At 38.4% G+C, this 23,958-nt stretch overlaps 1 protein-coding gene across 2 annotated transcripts in view; it reads right to left on the minus strand.

Annotated features, from left to right (window-relative positions):
- The window catches only part of abcc1 (ATP-binding cassette, sub-family C (CFTR/MRP), member 1), a 50,815-nt gene extending 27,158 nt beyond the window's left edge, over positions 1-23,657 (minus strand). For both annotated transcript variants that reach the window (XM_055024509.1, XM_055024510.1), the window contains exons 1-18: positions 23,504-23,657; positions 19,244-19,420; positions 16,939-17,067; positions 16,208-16,345; positions 15,931-16,056; positions 15,143-15,204; positions 14,023-14,154; positions 13,216-13,443; positions 12,111-12,288; positions 9,639-9,800; positions 9,439-9,531; positions 9,086-9,289; positions 8,814-8,960; positions 4,448-4,535; positions 3,615-3,684; positions 3,348-3,474; positions 1,756-1,932; positions 1,055-1,222 (exon numbers count right to left, since the gene is read on the minus strand). In XM_055024509.1, coding sequence (XP_054880484.1) covers positions 1,055-1,222; positions 1,756-1,932; positions 3,348-3,474; positions 3,615-3,684; positions 4,448-4,535; positions 8,814-8,960; positions 9,086-9,289; positions 9,439-9,531; positions 9,639-9,800; positions 12,111-12,288; positions 13,216-13,443; positions 14,023-14,154; positions 15,143-15,204; positions 15,931-16,056; positions 16,208-16,345; positions 16,939-17,067; positions 19,244-19,420; positions 23,504-23,551 — 2,454 coding nt within the window. In that variant the 5' untranslated portion in view covers positions 23,552-23,657. The remainder of the gene's footprint in view (positions 1-1,054; positions 1,223-1,755; positions 1,933-3,347; positions 3,475-3,614; positions 3,685-4,447; positions 4,536-8,813; positions 8,961-9,085; positions 9,290-9,438; positions 9,532-9,638; positions 9,801-12,110; positions 12,289-13,215; positions 13,444-14,022; positions 14,155-15,142; positions 15,205-15,930; positions 16,057-16,207; positions 16,346-16,938; positions 17,068-19,243; positions 19,421-23,503) is intronic.
- Between the last annotated feature and the right edge of the window lie 301 nt (positions 23,658-23,958).

A 23,958-nucleotide genomic window follows, 5' to 3' on the forward strand; every position in this document is an offset into this window, starting at 1 on the left:
AAAGGACACTTCTAATCAGAAGATTAAGGACATGAATAGCATTTAAATTATGGCCCTTTTCGGCAGTTATTACCACTTATTCTTCAGCGTTTAGTGAATATACAGCAAACAATAGCTATACATTTTAAAACCAAGACCTGGTTGCAAAAGTTTACATTTCTTGCAGATTTTCACAAGTCCTAACAGCTTAAAAAGCATACTATAAAGAATGACATGTATATTTACATCCTGTAATATTTAGTTAAAAATCCAATGTCAGAAGGTTTTACGCTCATCAAAAAATTCTGAATGGATATTTGACCCGTCAGCTTATCAGAATTTGTAAAACTCATTTAAATTACAGTGTATTATAAGCTTGGTGGATTATGCATCCTTTGTTAATTAATTAATTTTATATATGTTTTTTATACATCAGTAACAGTGATAATAAAAGACAGGCTAAGATAGGTTTATAGTTGGCACTGAATAGCTGTGAGGGGGTGGGAAAAAAAATTATGCTAAGATCACGACCTACCCTAAGTTAAATAAAGCTTACCTTAGTCTTTGGTGGAATAGAACAGAAAAAACAAACCTTCCATAGGTAGGATATATAAATAAGAAATCTGCTGAGTAAGCAGTATGTGACGGAGCTTCGATGTGCGGATGTGCCTTACTCCAAGGCAGGACAGATTGAAGGATAACACAGATAGTTAGAACACTGGTTATGGGCTGGGAACATATTGATGGGGAAGTGCAGACTGATGTAAAACCACAACACTGGAAAATGTTCTAGTATGCACTGTGAATGCTGGAAAAAAGTCTCAATACACTCAAAGGTAAAATTTAGGGAGTATTCACACCTAGAAACGATTCCATTAGGGAATATTTGCTTCATTTTTCAGGTGGTGTGGTTTGCTTTCACATTGCAATGTGCCAAATTACATGGCATTGAACGAACAATGAATGAAAGAAATTAAACCTTTATAGGAAACCTATAAAGAAAACATGAGCACTTTCTTCTTCAGGAAATGTAAACCAAAATGGAGTGGGCTCAGATTCAGGTTTGTTCACCCACCTTGTCCCTCAGTATGCCCTGTGGGCCAATGACATAATCAAAGATGTGCTTTCCAACATGAGCATCAACAGCAGACAGTGGGTCATCCAGCAAGTATACAGCACGGTCACAATACACTGCCCTGGCCAGGCTCACTCGTTGCTTCTGGCCACCAGACAGATTCACTCCCTAAACACAGAATGGGTAAGGAACTAAAATGAAAACATCTCAGCAGCTACACAGAATTAATTATTTTTGGCTTTGGCATCACATAGAAAAAAAAGAAGGACATAAGCCTGGACCTGCTTAAATTTGTTTTTCAACAGACAACCTTATGTGTGACTTAATTAAATGCTCTTCCTATTGATGATGAGCTGCAATTGAATTTGAGAATATAAAAAGCATTATATTACTGCTTATGTATGGGATCAGCTCCAGAATGAGATACATTTAAAAAACAGACTGAACAAATGCCAAATATTTCAGATCGTCAAAACATCCGAATGAGTACATCCCTGACATTCCTGCAGATATTTAAGTATATGTTTTTATGGGACAACACTGACAAAAATGACTTTGACATAATGAAAAGTTGTAGCTTATGTAACTATGTAAATTTATTTTTCCCTCAAAATAACTATATATGGAGAGATGAATGTCTAAATAATATATACTATGCTATGTTATAGTGATTAATGGGCAGAGTGATCCTCAGTCAATACCTTCTCTCCAATCTCTGTCTCATCCCCTGCAGGGAGAATCTCCAGGTCTGGCTGGAGAGCACACACTTCCACCACATGGTTGTACCAGTCTTCTCTCCTCTTCTGACCAAAAATGATGTTTTCTTTCAGTGTGGAGTTCTGGATCCAGGCCTGCTGTGGAACGTAGGCCACGGAACCCTGAAAGCAACATACATGTATGTATGCAGATTCATATGGAATCATCTCATTTTCAGATTAAATCTCACATTATTATTTCAGTCTACAACCCAGGACATCATATACAGTGCTTTACACTCACATTACAACAACCAACCTACTTTATTCTACCTTTTACTTTTTTTTTTTTTTAACAGATTTTATGAAAAGATCCTGACAAGTGGCCTGTGAAGGGTTCATCCAAGCAAGGCAGGAGAAAACTCTCGAGCTTTCTGACATATGTTCTGCTCTCTGGGTGAAATTTACGAGCCAGTGCCTTCTGCCCTACACTCTCCAACCTCTTAAAGAAAAAGATTTTTCTGGGCCCAATTGTTACATCCAACAAGGGCACAACATATTTGAGGACATGTAGGCAAAAATGAGGGTTCAAAAAATAAAAGATTTTATTTTAAAAGTCTCTTAAACTTTTCTTTTGGTTCAGCTGTTTTGAGTTTCTGTGGATGAAAAAAGAGAGAGAATTAAATACCCTCAGTTCCTCATGTCCCAAAAAAGAGGAAAAAACAAAACCTCAAAAGTATTAACAGAAAGTTGAAGCTAGTGCAGCAGGGGACCAACTCTATACAGGGCTGTTGAAGCCCTGGACTAAATGAAAAAAGAAAAAGAATCTACTGCAAAGAAAGAATCAAAAATGGGACAACCAATTCCATCAGGCCAAAATCACAAGAAAAACAGCAAACAAACAAAGGCTAACAAAAATGCCACATGGCAGACTGGAGATGTCGGTTGCCACTGTGGTTAACAAAATCAAAATTACGAAAAAGGAATTATCCAAACTACAAAATATATTAAAAAGTAATTCAACTAAATTCTATACAAAACAATTGAGAAAAAACATAGACACAAATAATTATGATGTGCCCAAAGCACATAAAAAGAAATGGAATCTTATGAAACAGATCACTGTTGTTTAAGCTTGGCGTGGAGCTGTCGGGAAGCCTATCAATGGAAAAAAGCAAACTGACATAAGCTTTTTAAAACAACAGTGAAAATTCCTGGTATTCTGATGATTGCAATTCAAAAATGTTGTGGTGGTACCATTTCATACTGGATTATGACACCGATGTTAACTGTATGAAATGAACATTATCTATTGTGGCATCACCCATGGAAGGATTATACAGTCGTAGCCAAGCATGTTTTAATGTTACACAATACAATTTTAGCAAGTTGCTCAAAGTCTAAAATGGTATTGTTGTGAATTTAAGAAGTAAAGATTACCTTCCAGCAAACGCCCCCCAAAGGAATCGCAGCACCTCCCTTTGTAAAAATTTCTGCCAACGTCCCCTGCTGTCCTCTGAAAGCCCCCGTTGAGAAACGCTAGTCTAGTGTATATGTGTCTTTGATTTGTGACAATGTGAAAGAATAAGAGCAGCCACCTTCACAACCACAGATCCTTCAACTTTGTCCATCTCCCCCAGGAGGGCAGAGAGCAGAGAGGACTTTCCTGAGCCAACGTGTCCCACCACTGCTACCAATGAGCCTTCTGGGATGCACACATTCAACCTGAACACAAACACATATACACAACCACAGATCCGTCTTCTCAGATCACTTGTAATCAGGAAATTCTCAGGCTCATTTGTATAGTAATTAAATAATAAAAGCTTGCAGGTTTCCACATATTCAGGGTAAATGGGACCTACCTCTTGAGTGTTGGTGATTCAGCTCTGGACCACCTGAAGATTCCATCTACTATAGAGATGCTGTGTGGGGCTGGAAAAGAATATCTACATAAATGAAGTAACTTTATAAATAAGAGCCCTTTCCTTCAAGATTGGGTCGGAGACATGTTGATTTTTTTTTTTTTTTAATCAAATTTTCTTGTACAACATAAACTTTTGGAGTGAGCTATATTATGGAGCCTACTAGGGGACATGGGAAATATTTATTTTGGATAGCAAAAGTATCACATTCCTTCGAAATAAGTTTTGCTTTCTCTCGCATAAGCAAATACACCCTGGTCAATTTTGTATACATAGAAAACTGTAGATATCTCACAAACAAGATATTAACATACATGGAAAATCTTACGAAAACTTATAGCAGAAATATGGTGGCCACTGTAAGAAAGACTTTCAGTATTCAAGTATGCTACATCATCTGATCAGTACATTACTGCAAGAGAATGCAAAACCAATTTGAGATATCGCAAAAGAAAAATAAATCTTCCATGTCCCCCCTGAGGCTTTGTACTATATAATACAGCTCTTTAGTAATATGTCAAACTATTTCTTAAGACTTTATTTGTATAATTTTCAGTTAATCTTTTTACAAGACTCAAATTGAAAGCATATCTTGAGTTTTCATTTAGAAGTTTAACATATTGAATTAACTGCAATCCACCCCTCAGGTCCAAAATTATTGACTAATAACTGTAAGCTTGGTGTGTAATCCTAATAGTATAGATCTGTAAAATCTTAAAGGTTTGAATTTTCTTCCATGACTGGTATTAGACAACACATTTGGAGAGCCTTACAGGCAGCCATTGTTTTGTGCTCCACACTGTCTTCTTGCAGCTCCTCATGTGACAAAAATACTCTTAGCCTCTTCAGAGACACACTGACCTGAAAACAGACCAAATGAAAGAAGACTAGAGTCAAGATTGATCAAGTTTTACAACATTCATGCAAGCCTTGAGATAAGAATTGAACCAGTCTTTCATGCTATAACAGTTACATCACTGTGCAACAATGTTCTCATAGTAAGGGTTTCACCATTTGATATATATATTTTTTCTTTTAAGTTGTTTTTGGCTGTAGTGGCCTTAGTTTGAGAGTGGTTAGACAGGAAACTGGGTAATAAAAGAGAGGGAAGACGTGCTGGGAATCAACCTTGTGACATCCACAATGACTAAGGCCTCCATATGTAGGTTGTGCTTTACCCCATACCACCCCTGTCCTCAGCTTTTTAAAGTTGAGGACAATATAATGAAAGTTGAGTTGACTAGTGGCTATCACGTCATAGGTTTCACAGCAACTTAGAGATTTTATTAGCTATAGTGATGGCAAAAAAGAAAAAAAGACAGCTTGGAAAGAGGTCTATAATGCAGAATAAAAATGACAAATAACAAAACATCACCCCAGATTTCTTCTGTAGCAGCTGAGTGGTGATCTTCTTTCAAGAACAGTGTTATTGAAAGTTGCACAAAGTCAATACTGACCTTTTTTTCTTTCAAACCAGATAGAGTATCAGGTACATGCTTATCTTGGATAGCAGCATTTACTTATGAGTCAAATTATTATGCTGACCACAACTGTGCATGTTGGAACATCATAAACTAAACTTTATCACCTTTTAATTCCAGTTAAATTTAGTGCACCCTATGCTTGCAGCTGGACAATTGTGCTGTGACATTCATGATCAATCTGTTCAAATGAAGAAATCATTTGAGAAAACAAACTGAAGCAAATCACTTCAGACCTCATTTATTTCTGAGTTCAGATAAAGTAACAATTAGATGGAACTTCTGAGTTCTGTGACAGAATAAAAGCTGAAGTAAGAGACACAGTGCCACTTCAGCGCAGCAGCTGTACTGCAAATCAGGATACAATCCATTCATGTTGTGACACCGTGCCACAGCACAGTGAGCTGCGGATTACAACTGATCCATTCTAACTCCATAACACAGAGCAGTAGAACAATAATACACAGCTCAGATTGTGAGTTCTTCAAGCTGTGACATAAAGCCACAATACAGTATGTGAGTGAGTTACTTACTGGAGGAATAAGGACATTCACTATCTCATCTCTGAGACAATCATGTAGGCTTAATGCAAAGCAATATAATATTTAATTTGATGCAACAGACTTATTTTGACTAAAGACTGAAGAATGAAAACAGTGCGAATGCATTTCTATCCTATCAGACAACTAAATGGTATATGACTAAATCTCTTGTGTTTAAATGTTTTATTGAACTGAAATAAAAACTAAAAATAAAAGTGGTAAATAATAAATCAAGGGGAAAATGAGAATCTAAGCATAATAAATACTGTACTCTTTTTTTAGATTGTATGTTATATGTCTCCTTTCTCAAACTCAAATTCAAAAACACTTTATTAATCCCAAAGGGAATTAATGCCAGCCCTGTTTAGTCCACTTTCATCAGAGTGTAATTTGTTTGTCCAGAAAGTCTGATTTGTTTGGGGACTGTGAATGCAAATTTGAATGAAAAAACTGACTGAAAAAGTGAACTCTGATCCGCCTAAAAACCTCGGACTCAGTCTGGGTGAAGTTAACTCTGAGATTGCAACTGGACTTTGAGACCGCTCCAAAAACAGGAAGCTCATTACAGGGCAAATGCTGTTGGGCTCTCCAGAATAAAAACAAAAGATCTCAAATTTTGTTGACATCTCTGCAGAGCGAATTAATTTAGCCACAAATTCCTTGAGAGCTGAGTGGGAGGAGGAGCTGGGTTTGCAGATTGGGAGTGAGGTCTGGGAGGAGGGTCTTGGGAGGATTCGATCATGTTATATCAATGTAAAGCACCAGTTAATTCAGTTCAAGGTGTTTCATAGACTCATTTCATAGACATAGTATATAGTGCACGTTGGCTCCAGACCCCCAGATTGCATTGTTTGGATATTCTCCTTCATTTAGGAACCACAGCTTATGCAGCTGCTTAGTTCATTTATACCATGGGGCAGTTCTAAATGGGAGAGCCACTACAGCGGATCTTCAACCTCAGCCTGCAGCTAAGGGAAGAGCCCACCCACTCAAAGACATCCTGCATCGTCCCAGTGCCCAAGAAGAACAGGCCCAGCGAGCCGAATGACTTTCGGCCCGTGGCACTCACTTCACACCTGATGAAGACGTTGGAGCGGCTCTTCCTCGGCCTCCTCAGACCTCAGGTGGAACATGCCCAGGATCTCCTGCAATTCGCCTACCAGTCAGATGTTGGTGTGGAGGATGCCATCCTCTACCTGCAGCACCGGGCCCACTCCCACCTGGATAAGGGCAGTGGCACAGTGAGGATCCTTTTCTTGGACTTCTCCAGTGCCTTCAATACAATCCAGCCCCTTCTGCTCCAGGACAAACTAAACAGCATGGGAGTGGACCAGCACCTGGTCACCTGGATCCATAGTTACCTCACCAACAGGCCGCAGTATGTCAGGCTGAAGGACACCGTGTCTGACACTGTGGTCAGCAGCACAGGAGCCCCTCAGGGCACAGTGCTGGCCCCTCTTCTCTTCACCCTGTACTCCTCTGACTTCCACTACAACTCGGAACTGTGCCACATACAGAAGTATGCTGATGACACAGCCATAGTCGGATGTATCAGGGACGACAGAGAGGAGGAATATCGCTGTCTGGTGAGGGACTTTGCTCTCTGGTGCCACACAAACCATCTGGAACTCAACACCTCTAAGACAAAGGAGCTGGTTATAGACTTTGGGAGGTCCAGACCAAAGCTGAGACCAGTCGTACTAGAGGGAACAGAGGTTGAGGTCGTGGACTCCTACAAGTACCTTGGGCTGTGGCTGGACAGTAAACTGGATTGGTCAAAACACACCAGCCACCTGTACAGGAAGGTGCAGAGCAGGATGTACTTCCTGAGGAGACTGCGGTCCTTTAACATCTGCAGCAAACTGCTGTGGATGTTCTACCAGTCAGTGATTGCCAGTGTCCTCTTCTACACCGTGGTGTGCTGGGGAGGCAGCACATCCAAGAAGGACACGTCCAGAATGGACAAACTGATCAGGCGTACCGGCTCTGTGGTCGGCATGAAGCTGGACTCTCTGGTGACGGTGGCAGAGGCGAGGACACTGAACAAACTGCTGGACATCATGGACGATAGCAGCCACCCTCTACATGCCGTCATCAGCAGCCAGAGGAGCCTATTCAGTGACAGACTGCTGCTTCCCAAGATTCAAGAACTCCTTTGTCCCTCACGCCTTCAGACTGTACAACTCCTCACTGGGGGGTGGGAGGTGACACAGGACAGAGGGAAGAAGGAGTAGTGACCCCTTGTACTTTTCTGCAAATATTCACACTTCTCAGGCCAAACCATATAGTGCAATACCATATCACTGGTCAATCTATCCGCCATATTCCTATACTTTCTTTTGTGTTGTATTTATATTTTATTCATATTCTTATTCCTTGCTTATTTTTGCTTAATTTGGGGTTTTGGCTACTGACATTTAGTGTGTACCTTTGTATTTAATTTATATCTGTTGTATTCTTTTGTATTTTGCGCACTGTGTGCCACTTTTCTGCCTGTAAGCTGCTGGTAACTTCAATTTCCTGAGGGAGTCTTCCCAAGGGATCAATAAAGTACGAGTCTAAGTCTAAGTCTAAGTCATTATAGCGTCATTTTAAATACACTAACTGATGAATTAATTTGGATTTAATATACTAAAAATGATAAAGGGTAACCTTGTCATAGTTCAGCTCTCACTGGAAACAAGCCTGGCTTAGTACTAGCAATGCAAACCAGACTGACAGTGGCCACACAGGGGCCTAACATGACTCCATTGGAGTCATATAGGCTCAAAACACATGTAGACTGGCTGGGCGAATTCCTACACACCCTCCAGGATCCTGCTGAGGGTGTAGAGCTGCTCCAGTGTTCCACAACCAGGACAAAAACCACACTGTTCTTCCTGAATCAAAGATTTGACTATACATTTTTTAACAGGTTAGTATCAAGCAAAACATGTTGAGGGTCCCTCAGACACAGCAGAGAAAGAATAAATCAGATCAGAGGGGGGCCAGGGGAGGGTTGTAATACAGTTAGTTGGCATGGAATTAATCATCTTTGTGGTGAGGATTGTGAATTGCAAACAACAGACTCTGATACAGCAATGAGAACTAAACAGGAGGAATAGAAGTCCACCAACCTGTACAATGCTACTTATGACCATTGGCAGCATGTTGAGAGGAAAGCGCAGAATATTGAAAAGTGCAAGCGACACAAAGGCCTTCTGAGCATCGAGCACATTCCTTTCGTCAATCAGCACATACACTGCAAAAGTAGACAGGGCAACCTGTAGAGCAGCAGAAAACACTCGGAATCAATTTAATGTTTTTATGTGTTTTTAATCACTGAAATGTTTATATCAGCAGAGAAGAAGTGGAATAATGAACATCATTTTCTCAGAGCAGGACTCACCAGAAAGGGAGCACAGACCCAGGTGAAGGTGGAAATGGCTCCCAGGTAAGCTGTCTTCTTCAGCACACGCAGCTCACTCTCACGGATTTCTGACACCTTTTCTTTGAAGGCCAGCTCCCATGCGTAGAGTTTTAGCACCTTTATGCCATTCAGCATCTCATTCATCAGCTTAATGCGACTGTCTTTGCTTTTCATCTGAGCCACCTGTTCAACACATGATTACAGTAAAAGATGAACTTAACCATGCCACGTATTTATTGATGTCATGTATTTATTATGAAGTCACAATAAATACATGTGACCAGGGGTCACATGTATTGGAGTTACATGTCAGGCGTTGTGAGATAGTTTACCTGGTAGGTTTTAGTCTTCATGGCAATCACAGCATTAATCGGAACCATCAGAACCATCACAGCTACTCCTGCTAGGACAGATGGACCCAAGTTCTGAACAAATAAACACATAAAATGAGAATTTGCCCTCAAGAAAACACACAGAAAAGCATCAGTGATCAATAATTTAAACAGCAGCTTTACATTCTCAGGAATTTTACCTGCCACAGAAAATAGAGGGCTAGCACCACCTGCAGAGGGGCAGACCAAACCATATTGATGTATGTGACCAGATCCATGAAGCGCTGAGCATCCACAGACATCAGATTGACAATTTCTCCCACAGTTGATGTGCGGCGTGCTGCGTTGCTTATGACCAAGGCCTGAAAGAGCAAATTCACTAAGTGATAGCATGTCAGAGAGTGGGAGTGATTGATTAAAAAACACAGATGGCACCAAAAGTGTTAACTGTCCCGTTAGTGATAAGTCATATCAGACCCATAACAATAACATCATAATTTATTATTAGGGCAATATTTATCATGCACCCCTAGTAATTTTAATTCCCAAGTAAGATACTTCTTCAGTCTAGGTAAAGAGAAAGGAACTATCTGGTGATCATGCTAAATAATTGATAACTTATGCATTTTTCAATGTCTGGTTACATTTATTTCAAGGGAGAAAAGTGTTTTAAATCAGCAAATAGATATTCCCACTCTACCCAGTCAAATGCACTCTCAGCATCAAGTGAGACAGCATTCTCAGCATCTTGGCCAGAGTGGGAAGACTACAGGTGATGGTACTCTGTTATTGTGCAGGCCTGTCAAGATAACAGATTCTGCTGAGCGATTAATTGTCTCAAAAATTATTGTGATAAACAATAATATTGTTTGAAGACCTTTTTACACTAATTTAATGGAAATTACATAATAATACATGCGATTTCCTGCCAAAGGTAGACGCACGTCATGTTCAAAAGAACACTTAACATTGGAACTGATGAACAAAATAAAGAAAACAACCAAAAACAAAAATAAAGTGGATTCTCAGTCTCCATTGACAAAAAGAATGCACTTGAATAAAAACTAAACAACATAAAGCCAAAGGGGAAATAAATACTGCATTCAACCAAAAGAGTGCAGATTATGAAGTCTGCATAGTACATATTGCCCTTCAGTAATCATTAGATTTAAATAGAGAAGACGGGCATATTCGACTGCCTGATGCAATTTTTTGCCCCAAACAACAATCTTAAAACGTTCTAAGATTGTCGCTTGTGTGGTGTGTTACGGTAGATTGTCGTGACCACTCCAATCTAAATCAAGGGTTTTTACTGACTGGGAGCATTAATGCAGCCTGTTGAATGTGACAGCTAGCCAATCAGAAAGCGTGGATTCTCCTCCGTGCTTTCTGAGGGGAAACCACGGAGGGGAATCCCAAACAGCTGACACGACACAACCCGAAGTCTAGTGGACATCAGAGATGATATGTGGAAACAACAGGAATGTTCATTGAACATTTTGTGCATAGAAAATATAAATAACAAGGGGAGGAGTTGGAGCGAAATTTTTACCGCAGTTGATAAACCCGGTAACTTTTCAGCTGTTCTTTGTTAAAGTGACCTAAATTTTCCTTCTGTCAGGACTGACACCAGCCACATGCATTGCAGGCAGATTATAGTAAAGTGTTGATTAATGACTGGTTTCAAAATTAGTTAACTAGACTTATTATTTTGTGCCCATTGTTGGACACCACACGGTTCAATCAAACCATTATATCCAGGATTTCTGTCGGCTAATGTGTCTCTCAGGTTTTGAAAATGGGCCGACAATCGACTAGCAGCTCTAAAATAATGTAGTGCATGCTGGGCATTACACTAAGGAAATGACCGTAAGTAAATCATGTTAAAATTTTCTCACGTCAGAAAACCACTCAGTCATAATTTAAATAATAGCTAAAAATAATATACTAATATACCAACTTCAGCAGTACGCTACACGCAAACAAGAGAAACAAACAAAAAAAGTCACAAATGACCCACAAACTGGGAACTTTCAACGCCACGTGAATGCGGCCCAGTTTGTCAGTAAACAGAAACCATAAAAGCTGCAGTTTGGAACTTCTTTAAAGTTTCAGAAGAGGTTAAAATGCTAGCTTTGTTTAACAAATGAATGTTGAAAGAACGTTCCACGAGAAACAAAAAAAAGCTTGACCTTAAACACGCCAAATTTGATCAGTCACCATAAACATAACCATTGCTTTGACGGAGTATTCAAAGCACTGGAGGACTCCCGCAGATGGTAGCAACACGCCAGTCTAATACAAGCCATCGGGACTGAAATTCATCGGTGAAGTTTTGAAAAAACAAAAATTTTCCCGAGGGGATACAAGGGCTAAAGTCATAAAAAATCTCATAATGAAATGTGAGCATTTCACAATCAGCTGTCTACCGTTGTTGAAGACGGGACTGTTTTCAGCTCATTTACCAGTACATATGCTGGTTTGCCACATAACATTCTATGAAATGCATTGAGGTTTATGGCAAGAGAAAATGTGAAAACAGTTGAAATTCAAGAGGTACCACAAGTATTCATCCACACTTAAAGTGAGCTCAATATCATTAATTTCCATTAATTTATTATACAGGAAAGATTCTACAATGTTTATGAAGCACGTGCTGCTGTTGCCAGTACCTTCCTGTAGACAGCTCCGATGATGGCGGTACGCAGACGCATGCCTGAGACAAAGCAGACATGAAAGTACCTCTGAAGAATCAGCGACTGCACACAGGTGCATATGAAGAGTAAAGCTGTGTAAAAATAGCCCTGCCAGGAGGGGGCTCTGGAGTCATTCACAAAGTGTATAAGCAGTCTGTTGGAATCAAGAAAAAAGACACAACATAATGGCCACAATGAATAAAGAATAATAAATAATAAACTTTCCAGTCTTGTTCTAAAGGACTTCTACCATGAACAACCATGGATTCAGTTGCGAACTTTCTTCATCTTACTTATTGCAGTTTTCTAGCCTATTACCGATCTTTAAAAAGCCTGACCTGTTGATTCAGACTTTCACCAATATCAATTTCTTTGCCTGAAAAGTCACTAAATATAGCAAGAAAGTTGCTGAGTTGGGAACCACTATTGTTAACTGGTGTCATGTCTGCTGACTTAACAACAAACATAAACAAACTCTCAACAAACTGCTTCTACTTAGCAATGGCTACATATGTGGCACATTTTGGAAATTGTAGTTGGTGATTTTACAGAAGCTATATAGATTCAACACTTTCAAATGACAAATTCAACTTCCGATGAACTTTGCAATGCCTTAAAACCTCTAGTGGAGCCAGCTGTGCATTGTCCACAAAGGCCAGGGCCTCCAAACGAGCACTTTGCTGGAACATACTAACTGGCATGGCTTGTGTGGTGCAACAAAAAAGTGTATGTATATATAAACTTCTGTATTATTTTTTTGTAATTCTAATTTGGTCAATTATGTCAGTGGAAACCCAGAATGTAAGTGTTCTGACATTATTTCGGTTTGCTCCTTGTTCTGAAATACTTTACAAAGTAACGGAAGATTTTAGAATCGCCTTGTCCAACCAGCTCAAAAGACAAAATTGTATAACTCCATCTACAAGCTTGATATAGAAACATTAGCCCACGCAACTAATACGTGTGATTAGAAAAACTATCATCCAAGTCATTAATCATTAACCAAGCAATGCTACAAATAAAATTTCATTGTATAAAACTCTAAATATCAAGTCAAAAACTTGATATTTAATCTACTCACCTAAGGATCTCAGGACCAACAAACATGAGAATGTCCTGGATTATTTTATAGAGGCAGGAGATGAGGAAGTAGGGTCCAAAGGTCAAGCACAAAGCCCAAAGCAACGAAGGCTCTTTTGTTTTCCTGGGAGATTTTAGGAGCAGGATTTCAGACTCTTCCACAGGTTGGCCCTCTCTGCTCTCACCATGTGGAGCCCGTTTAGGGGAGTACACCATTTGCTGGTCAGTTCTGCTGAAAACAGAATGGATCACGCACTGCCTTGCAAAAATATTCACACTGCTTAAATTTTAGTTATATTCGTATCGCAACCAAAAATGTCAAAGTCAATTACTAGAATTTTAAAAGACAGAACAATTCCAAGAAGTGAATAATTGTTAACTGTGGAAAAAAAAATGATGCATGGTTTTCAAAACATTATCAAAGATAAAAATTGGAAGAGTGTTGTGTTCAACTACAAAGTCGGTAATTTGTAAGATCATCTTTCAGCTGCAGGTCTTTTGAGGTATGTCTGTACTAGATTTAAACATCTACAGAATGACTTTGCCCCAAATCTTTTTGAACCTGGGTGAACCATTACAACACATTAATTTTCTTCGATTTAAACAATTCCATTGTATGTTTAGAGTCATTGTCCTGCGGGAATGTGAACTAATTAATTAAGGAAAATTATGTCTTACGTTTACTGAAAGACACTGAATAAACCATGTAGAATGTGTTGAATTAATAAAAAATGGCTGGAGAGAAGCAGCAGAGATTACTAAAGTAGTCCTGCTTACAAAGTTGAACCTCAGTGTTTATCTTGCTGACCTCTTGACTTTTTGGCACTCTGAGTTCCAGCGATGCACCAGCTGTGGTACCACTCTGTGAGAGCAGTCATCAGGGTTTAAAGACCAAAGATCTTTCTCTTCCAGAGGCCGTCTGTATCCAACCATCATCATCCTGGGAGAGAAAATGACTCCAAAAATGAACACAAATGATCTAAAGGTATAAATTATTCATCCCTCTTTATCCTGCATTATACCAGTCTCTAGAAAAGTAGTGAATATAATTTCTTTCTCAGTTCAGATTTACTGAATAATTTATCTCGTTTTAGTGTACTTCAGTAATCACTTGCACACATTTCACTCCTCTGACCATTTATTTTAGTCCAGGGTTTGCCCCAGTCTATATTATAGGCCTGGCAGGCGCCATGCTTTATGCGTGTCCCCCGCCAAATGTTGTCAATTATTAAATAAGCCAGACTGCAAGCATCTCTTCTGCAGGGGGCATTTTACTGGCAGGACAGAATTATTCCTGAAAGAAAAAGCTTTTATAGTTTTTCATAGTTGATTGAACAGAGTGCGTGCACCAATCAGACTGCTGGCGCCACTGCGTGTTGACTGCTTCACATGCGATGCCTTGACTTGATCTGTGAAGTTCACCTTGGTGCCAATCACTCATATAGGCTCACCTATAGGGACATTGATATAAAAAATCCAAATTCTATTTCTTTCTTTCTTTTTTTTGCTTGTAGGACAAACTCAAGTTATGTACAGTCATACAGCCATACAGCTGTAGGCCCTGCTGCCCTCTGATAGTAAGCAGGCACCCTTGCATCTGCGCATAATTCTGAACTTTAACCCTAGAAAAGAAGACTATGTTTTATACATTATGTAATTTATTTTAAACATTTTATAATTTATTTTTATTTAAATTCTACATGTGTACAAATGTTATTACTTCAATTTAAAAATATTTAATTACATATTTATTTTGGCAGTGCTATTGCTATTTTTAGAACTTGCTATTCAGGCAACTGACAATGTGCCTTCAGACAACAAGGTGCCACAGGGCACCCTGTTGGGACTGCTGGTGGTGGTTGCAACGGCAAGAAAACCAACAAGTTAGCATTACATTCACAGTACTGGTATGCTTTCTGTGTGCTTACCCTGTGATCCACCAGAAGGTTATCCTAGAGAGGAAAGAAGCTCCAGGCTCAGGACAAGGATTCTGTGGGAGGAAACCTTACACTTTACAACTAGAAAGTATGTGATGATTGTTTGTACTTGGATTCAGTAGACCAGACTTTGATAATATTTTTGATTAGCTTTAAGTTTGCAATACGTGTCAAAATGTTTTTCAATGCCATAATAATGTTTTGCAAACTTTCTTACATTTTTTAAAATCTGTAGATTTTCTAGCATGGTGTATCATGTCAGAAGATAAAGTTATAACAAAGTGTTTCAGGGATCAGAACATTCAGGAAAATTCTAGGATTTTACCCCCACTTAGAAGCTGTTGCCAGTTCTTGGAAAGAAGGAGAAGAAACAGCAGCAACCAAGCTTTGATAACGTTCAAGCTTTAAGATAACACTTGGTCATAGTCGGTTAGGATTTTGTTCAGAAGTTAGTATCTACCTTGTGAGAGAGATCTACTTAAGTTGGGAAGACAATAATCAACAATGAAAACATCGATCTTTAGAAAAATATGATTTATTTGGTAATAAAACATTTAAACTTCTGAGAAGTTCTTAAAGTTTTTTTTCAATAAACTATAGAAATTAGTAAAAAGTAAAATTAATGAAGCCACAACATCACATGTGGGTCACAGCCAGAGAAAGCTTTGGTTGCCTTTGTTAAGCAAATATAAAGTGATAAGTGTTGCATAATTTAGCTGTGAAATAGCAGTGTAGGTTAGTATTTACAGCATTCCTTAATCTGTGTGCGATTGTCTCACCAATTCCTTGGTAGCTTGGGAGAAAAGCGGTGGTTGGTCAGTCAGGCAGGAGAGAACCAGAGCGACCAGAAGAAAAGCATAGTAAATGTAGAAGGTGATGTACTTCCATATGCACACAGTCTCTGGCTAAAAGAGAAAAAGAAAGTATAATTAATAATAACAATGGTCTTTTGTGATACAGTAACTGTAATTTCTTAACTGTATAAATAAAATCAACAAACATGTCCTTGCATAATTCATCTTCTGGTAGGAAAAGTGTACAATCTTTTAAACTGACCTCATTCAGCGCCTGGAGGATCTTTGACCTAAAGGAGACCGTGGCACACAGCAGAGCGAACAGCCAGAAGATCAGAAGAACTCCACAGGATTGCACCCCTTTTAGTCGTTCATATTGAATTATGAAGGTGGCCAGCAGCTGAATCATACACAAATTAAAGCACATTTACATGAATTTAACAGGATGTGCATAAGGCTGACATGTCACTGTCATAAAGATGACATGCTCTGTCATGAACAGGAAGGAGTCTTCATGAATGTCCATCATTGTAGTTATGAAGTGTAATTGGGTAAATAATGACATTTTTAATGCAACTTTGTTGCTCTAAAAGTTGCATCGAAAGTCCATTGAAAGTGCCAACTTTGCCTTAAATGTCATATAAAAACACAACTCAAAGTTGGCCATTTTAATGGCCTTATAATACAACTTTTAAAGCACCTTTGAATTAAAAATGTCATTACACTTCATCACAACAGTCAGACATCCATAAAGACTCCTTCATGTTCACAGCAAGTGTTATGTCATGTTTATGAAGCTTTCATGTTAGTCTTATGCACACCCCATCAAACAAAGTGTCACCAAATGTTTCTATGAAATTTCAAACAAACATATAGCAATCCATTCTAAATAAAAAATACAGAACAAAAACAAGAATATTTTAATTAGAAAGCCACAAAATACTTTCTCTGCTTCACAGGGAGATGACGGATAAAGGTCAAATAATCTCTCACCATTGTGAGGCCAAGTAAGGTAGGACTGACGAGGTGGACGGGTGCAGTGGAGCTGCTACTGTGATTCCTTTCCCAGAAAGAATAGAAAACATCTGACCAACAGACGACCCACAATAGAAAACCTACCACCTGCAAAAAGGAACAATTTTGGACTTCAGAAAAATCAAAATCTAAAATTGGGGAAATTAAATCAAACAGCTTCCACGTTAATGTTAACAGTTTCCCTGAATTATTAAATAGTCACTATTGAAAGCAACAAAATTCATTTTATCATTCTAGGGCCAAAAGTTGAGAGAAGACAACCCCTTAAGGTTTTACATATTAGGACATGATAAAAATAATTTAACCTCTAGAAAATTCTGACCTCATGTATTATAAAAAAAAAACTAATTTCACAATGGCATTGTTTTCCCTCTATATATAAACCCAAAATGCAACTCCCTCCTATTACTGCTTCTATTGAATGTAATCATAAAATAGTAATGATTGTAGTGGTACTAATTAAAACATGATTAACTGATCGACTGCATCAATCAAAACATGCTGTCTAAGAGCATACGGTCTGAATTAGGACACCATCAATATAGTACCAATTTCTTCTACTATTTAACAGAGAGACGGTTGGAAAACATTTAAGATTCATGCCAAACTTCCCAGAAGTAGACCAAAGCAAAGCACAAAAGTATTTAAGAACAATTGAACCTTTTGTTCAATTGTTTTTCAATTGAGAATCGATATCTACTTGTTATTTCATTATTCATTTTTGCAAAAAATTTTAAAAATACAATGCATACATTTTTTGGTATTTTGGGTGCTCAACTGACTTTGAAATTTGTTTTTGTAACATCTTATGCGATACTCTGAGAAGATCCGTCCCCCCATGTCAGATGCAACCACTTTTGCCATGTTTAGTTTAACTTGTGGTTATCAATCACCCACTATGCTTGATTGAATTTAGGGAGTACCAATTTTCATGGGCGAACTGACTGCAATTTTCTGACTGATTGTCGATCTTTAAAGAGAGGGTGTTTTCCCACAGCTGGGGACACCTTAAGAAAGATCCTTCTTGAACAGTCAAACATGCAAATTTGTCTATTTGAATGTAGCCACAGCTGACCTGGAGCACACTGTTGCAGCTATGCTCTTGGCAACACTGAGCCTCCCCACTGATGGGGAAGGTGGGTGAAGAGTCTTGCCCATGGACATAAGACAAGATGGTAAAGATTCGGTAAAATCATTAGGAAACTACAACAAAGTTGTCTCAATACTAATACCACAAATGTTGACCAGCAGTTGCTTCTTCGTCAAAATCTTGTTGTTGAGATGGGAATAATGAGTTTTATTTTATTCATTAGCTGAAAACAGTAATTAATCTGGAATGCATATTGATTATAAAACAAGCCAAGTTAAGAACACAGATGTTGTATCGAGGAAAGGTCCCCTCTACTTTCAGAGGCAGCTGAGGTCCTTCAACATCTGCCGTACTTTGCTCAGGATGTTTTATGAGTCTGTAGTTGCCAGTGCTATCATGTATACTGAGGCAGTGGGCTGAGGGTAGAGGACACCAACAGACTGAACAGACTCATCTGCAGCCCAGCTACATTTTTGGAGTGGAGCTGGACTCTATGGCAGGAGCGACGAAGAGAAGGATTCTGTATTTATTTACTATTTATTACTATCTATTTACTTGTAGATTTATAAATTCAACAGTATGGATCTAAACATTTATATAGATTTGCATAATCTATAAATCTATAATCTATATTGATTGAACCAATGTAAGGGTGGTGTTGGTACACCCATACATTAAACTGACAAGTTCTTCATACCGCTTCATACTTTTCCATACTTTGCCACACTACAACCACAATCATAAATATGTTTCATTGAGAATATATTGATGAAACAAAAAGTGGCATACAATTGTGCAGTAGAAATAAAATTATTCAAAATATTTTTACACATAAAAAACTGAAACGTTTTTTTTTTATGTGTGAAATTACAGATATAAAGTATGCAAAAGTATGCATACTTATGTACTTATGCTTTTGCATACTTTTGTGTGCAAAAGTATTCCAAATCAACATGTAGATCTTGGATGTTTTTTTTTAATTCAAGTACTTAAAAAATACTTTAAAAAAAACAGGGTGCCCACTGGTATTTCCATATTAGCAGTAATGCAAACACAAAACTGTACATGTAACTTTAGTTTAAAAAAGTATTTCTAATTAAAATTTTAAAAAAACTTTTAACTTAGTTAAAAGCAGAGCAGAAAATAAGACCAAAGCCTTTAATGATCACTCACAGTTTTTGCTTTGTTAAGGTGACTCATACATATGTAGCCACTGTCATGACTGCGGAGGTAGAGGAGGTAGAAGGGGGCACACATCCACAGGTAAAAGCATGGCACCCACACCAGGATGGTATTTTGGAAACACTGGGTTAGGTCTGGAGTAGACGTGTTCCACGTACTGTTCCAATCCTGTGGGAGACAAATGGATTAAGAAAGATTGGAAAAGGGCATGGTAAAACCTAAAAGCAGTAAAAAGTTTGGCTATGAATAATCCTCCTTCCTCTGATTGGTTGTTTCTAGATGGCACTGGAGAAGGTACAGTAAATAATTTTTCCACAAATTATTTCTCATGCCATACTGTCACAACACAATGACAATTTTAACAAATATGTGCAAAATATTTTTTTTAATAAAAGTTACATCCTGCAGCTTTAATTTCACTCAGGAGAGGACAGGTCAGGGAGGACATGCCATTCTACACCGTATTCCAAATTATTATGCAAATTGAATTTAAGTGTCATAAAGATTTAATTTTTTTGCTGTGCTATTAAATTTATAGATGTATTGTATAGATGTATTGTGTGTCAGGGCTCTTTCAATCACTATGATTAATTTCAGAGAGCTGGTTGATTAGAATTAAAGGGAATCTACTTAAAAGGATGTTCCACATTTTTAAATAGGCCACAGGTTTCAAGCAATATGGGAAAGAGAAAGGATCTTTCTGCTGACAAAAATCATCAGGTTGTGTAGTGTCGTATGATAAGATATGAAAACATTAAGATATTTAACAAAAACTGAAGCGTTGTCGTACTGTGAAGAGATTTGTGGCTGATTCAGAACAAAGACAGGCATAATGAGGAATGTTTCTGATGTATTAATTTTCTATGTTCTTTGATAAATTGTATGTTTCATGCTCATTTTATACATTTTCAACACATTTTAAAGGAACTGGTTACTGTATGCTAATTGATAACTCTCTGAGCTCATGATCGTCACCTCTGGAGCCCATGGACAATGAGGGGTCCAGACATGGACCACAGGAGGCCAAGTGGAACTTATTCTGTATGTTGATTGAATCATGGAATGAGCTCATGGTCGGTGGGCAGGGAAGTAGCATTCTGATTGGCTAACCCGTCTGGAAGAGGGGAAATGGCCATTCCCTTCTTTCATTCGAGGTTGTTTTGGTAATGAGTATAAAGCAGAAAAATTCCATTGTTGAGTTAGAGTCAGAGTAGTGTCGTTGTTGAGTAGACTCTCTGCTGTGGGTTACGTACGGACGCCCAATTACGTGTTGCTGCAGCTCTTCCCTGAACTGTCGGCTCTCCGGTTCACTGTGTCGCGGTAAGAGTGGATTGAAAGAATCTAAGCATTGCGTATTGTTTGTTGTGTGAATGAAGTTGCTGTAATCTGTGCCGGAATAAAAGGACACATTTATTCTAGCAGAACAGCGTGTTGTCATTATTTATCACCGATCACCCCCGATCCTGCTGTTAAAATGCTCTTACAAAGCAGCAAACAGTTATTTGAAGCTGCTGGTGCCTCCGGAACCTCAAGGTGGAGGATCCTCCAGTGCATTTACCTACTATTCGGTGCCCCCTAACCAGAGCTCACAAACAGAAACGGTCGCAGTGGGCCCAGCCGTACATGAAGATTCATTTTTAAACAGACTTGTTCACTGATGACTGCTGTGCAACCCTGGATGGTTCAGATGGATGCAGTAGAGGATTGACGGTGGACAGCCACCAAATCCCAACACGGCTGTGACGTCAGCAAGTACACCTTGCTGCAGCAAACATAAAGGGATTGTGAAACTGTCCGTCTCAGACCTTATTTGGAAACAGGACCACTGTACTCCAGAAGTGAAGGGGGCGCTATTTCCTATATTATTCACAGTCTCCCATTTTTCTTTTCTTTTGAAATCTGTGACATATTTTCACCTTTAGGGAGGAGTTTCGCTCCCAGTATGTATTTGAACTTTTTTTCTTTTATTTACTTCAGTGCAGCTCACAGTTTTTAACAATTTCTGTAGCTTTCAGCGTCCTCTAAATCTGCTCCTTAGTCACAACTTTTTAGCCCTGCCTCTAGTGGCGTGGAGGTAATAACACAACTTTAGTGTATTTACATCACTAAATCAGAATACCACAAAGTCTTTATTAGTTATTACTAATTCTGGCATTACTGACATCGTAAAAGATAAATTACCTTATAAAACACCATAATTTTTCATTTTCTTTAGGACATAGAGCAAATTAAATTGGATAAACAAGACCTGGAAGTGATTATTGTTTCACTTGATGACCAACTTGTTGAAACTGTGGCAAATTTTAAATTCCTTATGTCATTCCTGGACAGTCAGCTCTACTTTGCTGAAAACACTTCCAATATCTTAAAGAACTGTTCTCAGAGACTCCATCTTTTAAGAAGACCAATGATCTTGGGGTTACCCAAATTGTTACCCAACTTGAGGCTGTGCACAACCTCTCGTTAGATAGAGGTTGTTTAAGAAGCCTCTTTAACAAGCCTGGTTGTAATAACATGGGTTGTTATTCTTCAGTGTACCTAGTTAAAATGTTCAAACTTAATATTCTAACTTGAGTTTTAAACTCAACTCAAGTTAAAACAACATTTTGACTCAAGTTTTAACTTTTAATCTCCTCAGCTGGTTTGGTCACGAGCTGCAGAATAACAATCTTTTAAGAATACTTTCAATGGCAGGTATAACAGCAGGTAAATAGTAGTGAAACCTAAACCAATTCTGTCTCAGCTGTTTGCTGAAAGAACATGGAAGATGGCAAAAAATATTTCAGCAGAGAGCATCCATCCTTTTTATTTATCAGTTGAAGACATTACAGTGTTCCACTGGCAACTAAGAACATCTATTAGAAGTCATTTATTGACAGTGCAATAATTATTCTTAACCAAACTAAATGATGACATTTACCTATAACATGCTGAGTATTTGTGCTCTATTCACAAATTGTTGATAATGTGATTCTATGAATATGAATGTATTTATCATTTATCCTTTTATAGTCGAAGGAAAATTTCCACCTTGATAGGCTAAATAGTTTCAGAGGACGTCATCAAGTGAAACAATTTTTTACTATATATAAGACTCTACCAACAAAAAGTCTCTCAGAATAATATATATGGTACTGTAAAATGTGAATTATTGCTTGTGTCTCTTTAACAAGCCTGGTTGTAATAACCTGGGTTGTTATTCTTCAATGTACCTAGTTCATTTGTTTGTTATTGAGGTTTGCTCAATTAAACTTCTTACATATATATTGCTGATTGTATTTTTATTCGAGTTGATCATGTTGTTTTTCATGTCTCCTTATTTCTTTTGTTCCTCTTATAATTGGAGATATGCAGATATTATTTATAATGTATAAAAATATTGTTTATGTCATTAAATTGCTCTAGATCCTTAAGAAAATTAAAAAATATGGTGTTTTATAAGATAATTTATCTTTTACGGTGCCCCTTACGCAGAAATTAAAAGTAAATAATAAAGACTTTGTGGTAATCTAATTTAGTAATGTAATTATATTAGTTGTGTTACCATCCCCACGCCACTTAGAGGCAGTGGCAAGCCCGAAAAGCTCCGAATAAAGAGCAGATTTAGAAGTACACTGAAAGCTACAAAATTTGTTAAAAACTGTGAGCTGCGCTGAAGTGAATAAAAGAAAAAAGTTCAAATACGTGCTGAGAGCGAAACTCCTCCCTAAAAGTAAAAATATATCACAGATTTCAAAAGAAAATAAAAACGGGAGGCCGCGGTTAACATAGGAAATAGCGCCCCCTTCACTTCCGAAGGTCCCATTTTCAAATAAGGTACGAGTCGGACAGTGGTCCGTCCCCGTCCCTTTCTGTTTTCTGCAGCGAGGTCCTTCTCGACGGAAGTGCGCCTGAGTATGTTGGGGCCTATAGCGTGCGTGCGTGCGTGTCATGTGCCTGGTTCAGTCAGTTGTCCCGATCCAGTGGGTTAGTTACGTCATAGACTTCAATCTCTGCTACACTGACACCAGAACACTACATTAACTTCTGTTAAGTAAAGTAGTACATAGACGTGGAGACTATAGTATATGGCTTAGAGAAGCTACGTTCTGTAAAAAAAAGACCAGCACTGACTCTGTCAGGACAACCCAAATCAAACTCCCGGGGCCATGGTAACAGTCGGTTAGCATGAGCAACCCGGCGGCTAACAACAGCCGACCGGCCGGCAGACGATTTTGACAGAAAATAAAGAGGGAACGAAAAGAAACGTACCCAAAACGGATCCGAACTGTCCGCTCCGCAGAACCTTTCCAGTCCCATTCGCCACCACGTTCAGCTCCCCACAATTTTTCTTCGTTTTTTTATATACAGCAGCTGTTTTGTAACCAGAAAGTAAACCTAATCTAAAGGTACAGCAGAAGGTTGTTTTCTCATTTCTTCTTTTTGAGTAGTGAGAAAAGCAAGGTGCTGCCACCTACTGTCAAAAAGAATATGTATTACCGAGAATATCTCGGCTTTAGACCGACTATCCAACTGGAGTGCACCAAGACAATACGTCTTTAACTTTTTCAATTCATTGTCTTCTTTCGTTTTGATAATTTTATTCTACTTGAAAGGGAAAACGGCAAAAATATGCTATCAAGGTAAAAAAAAATAGTCACTTCGCATTGTCGAAGAGTGTGCACAAATACGACAAAACTGAGGCACAGTTGTTGGTGCAAATCTGT

Source organism: Poeciliopsis prolifica, unplaced genomic scaffold (genome assembly GCF_027474105.1).
Source record: "Poeciliopsis prolifica strain line A6 unplaced genomic scaffold, Auburn_PproV2 SCAFFOLD121, whole genome shotgun sequence".
Classification (NCBI taxonomy): Eukaryota; Metazoa; Chordata; class Actinopteri; order Cyprinodontiformes; family Poeciliidae; genus Poeciliopsis; species Poeciliopsis prolifica.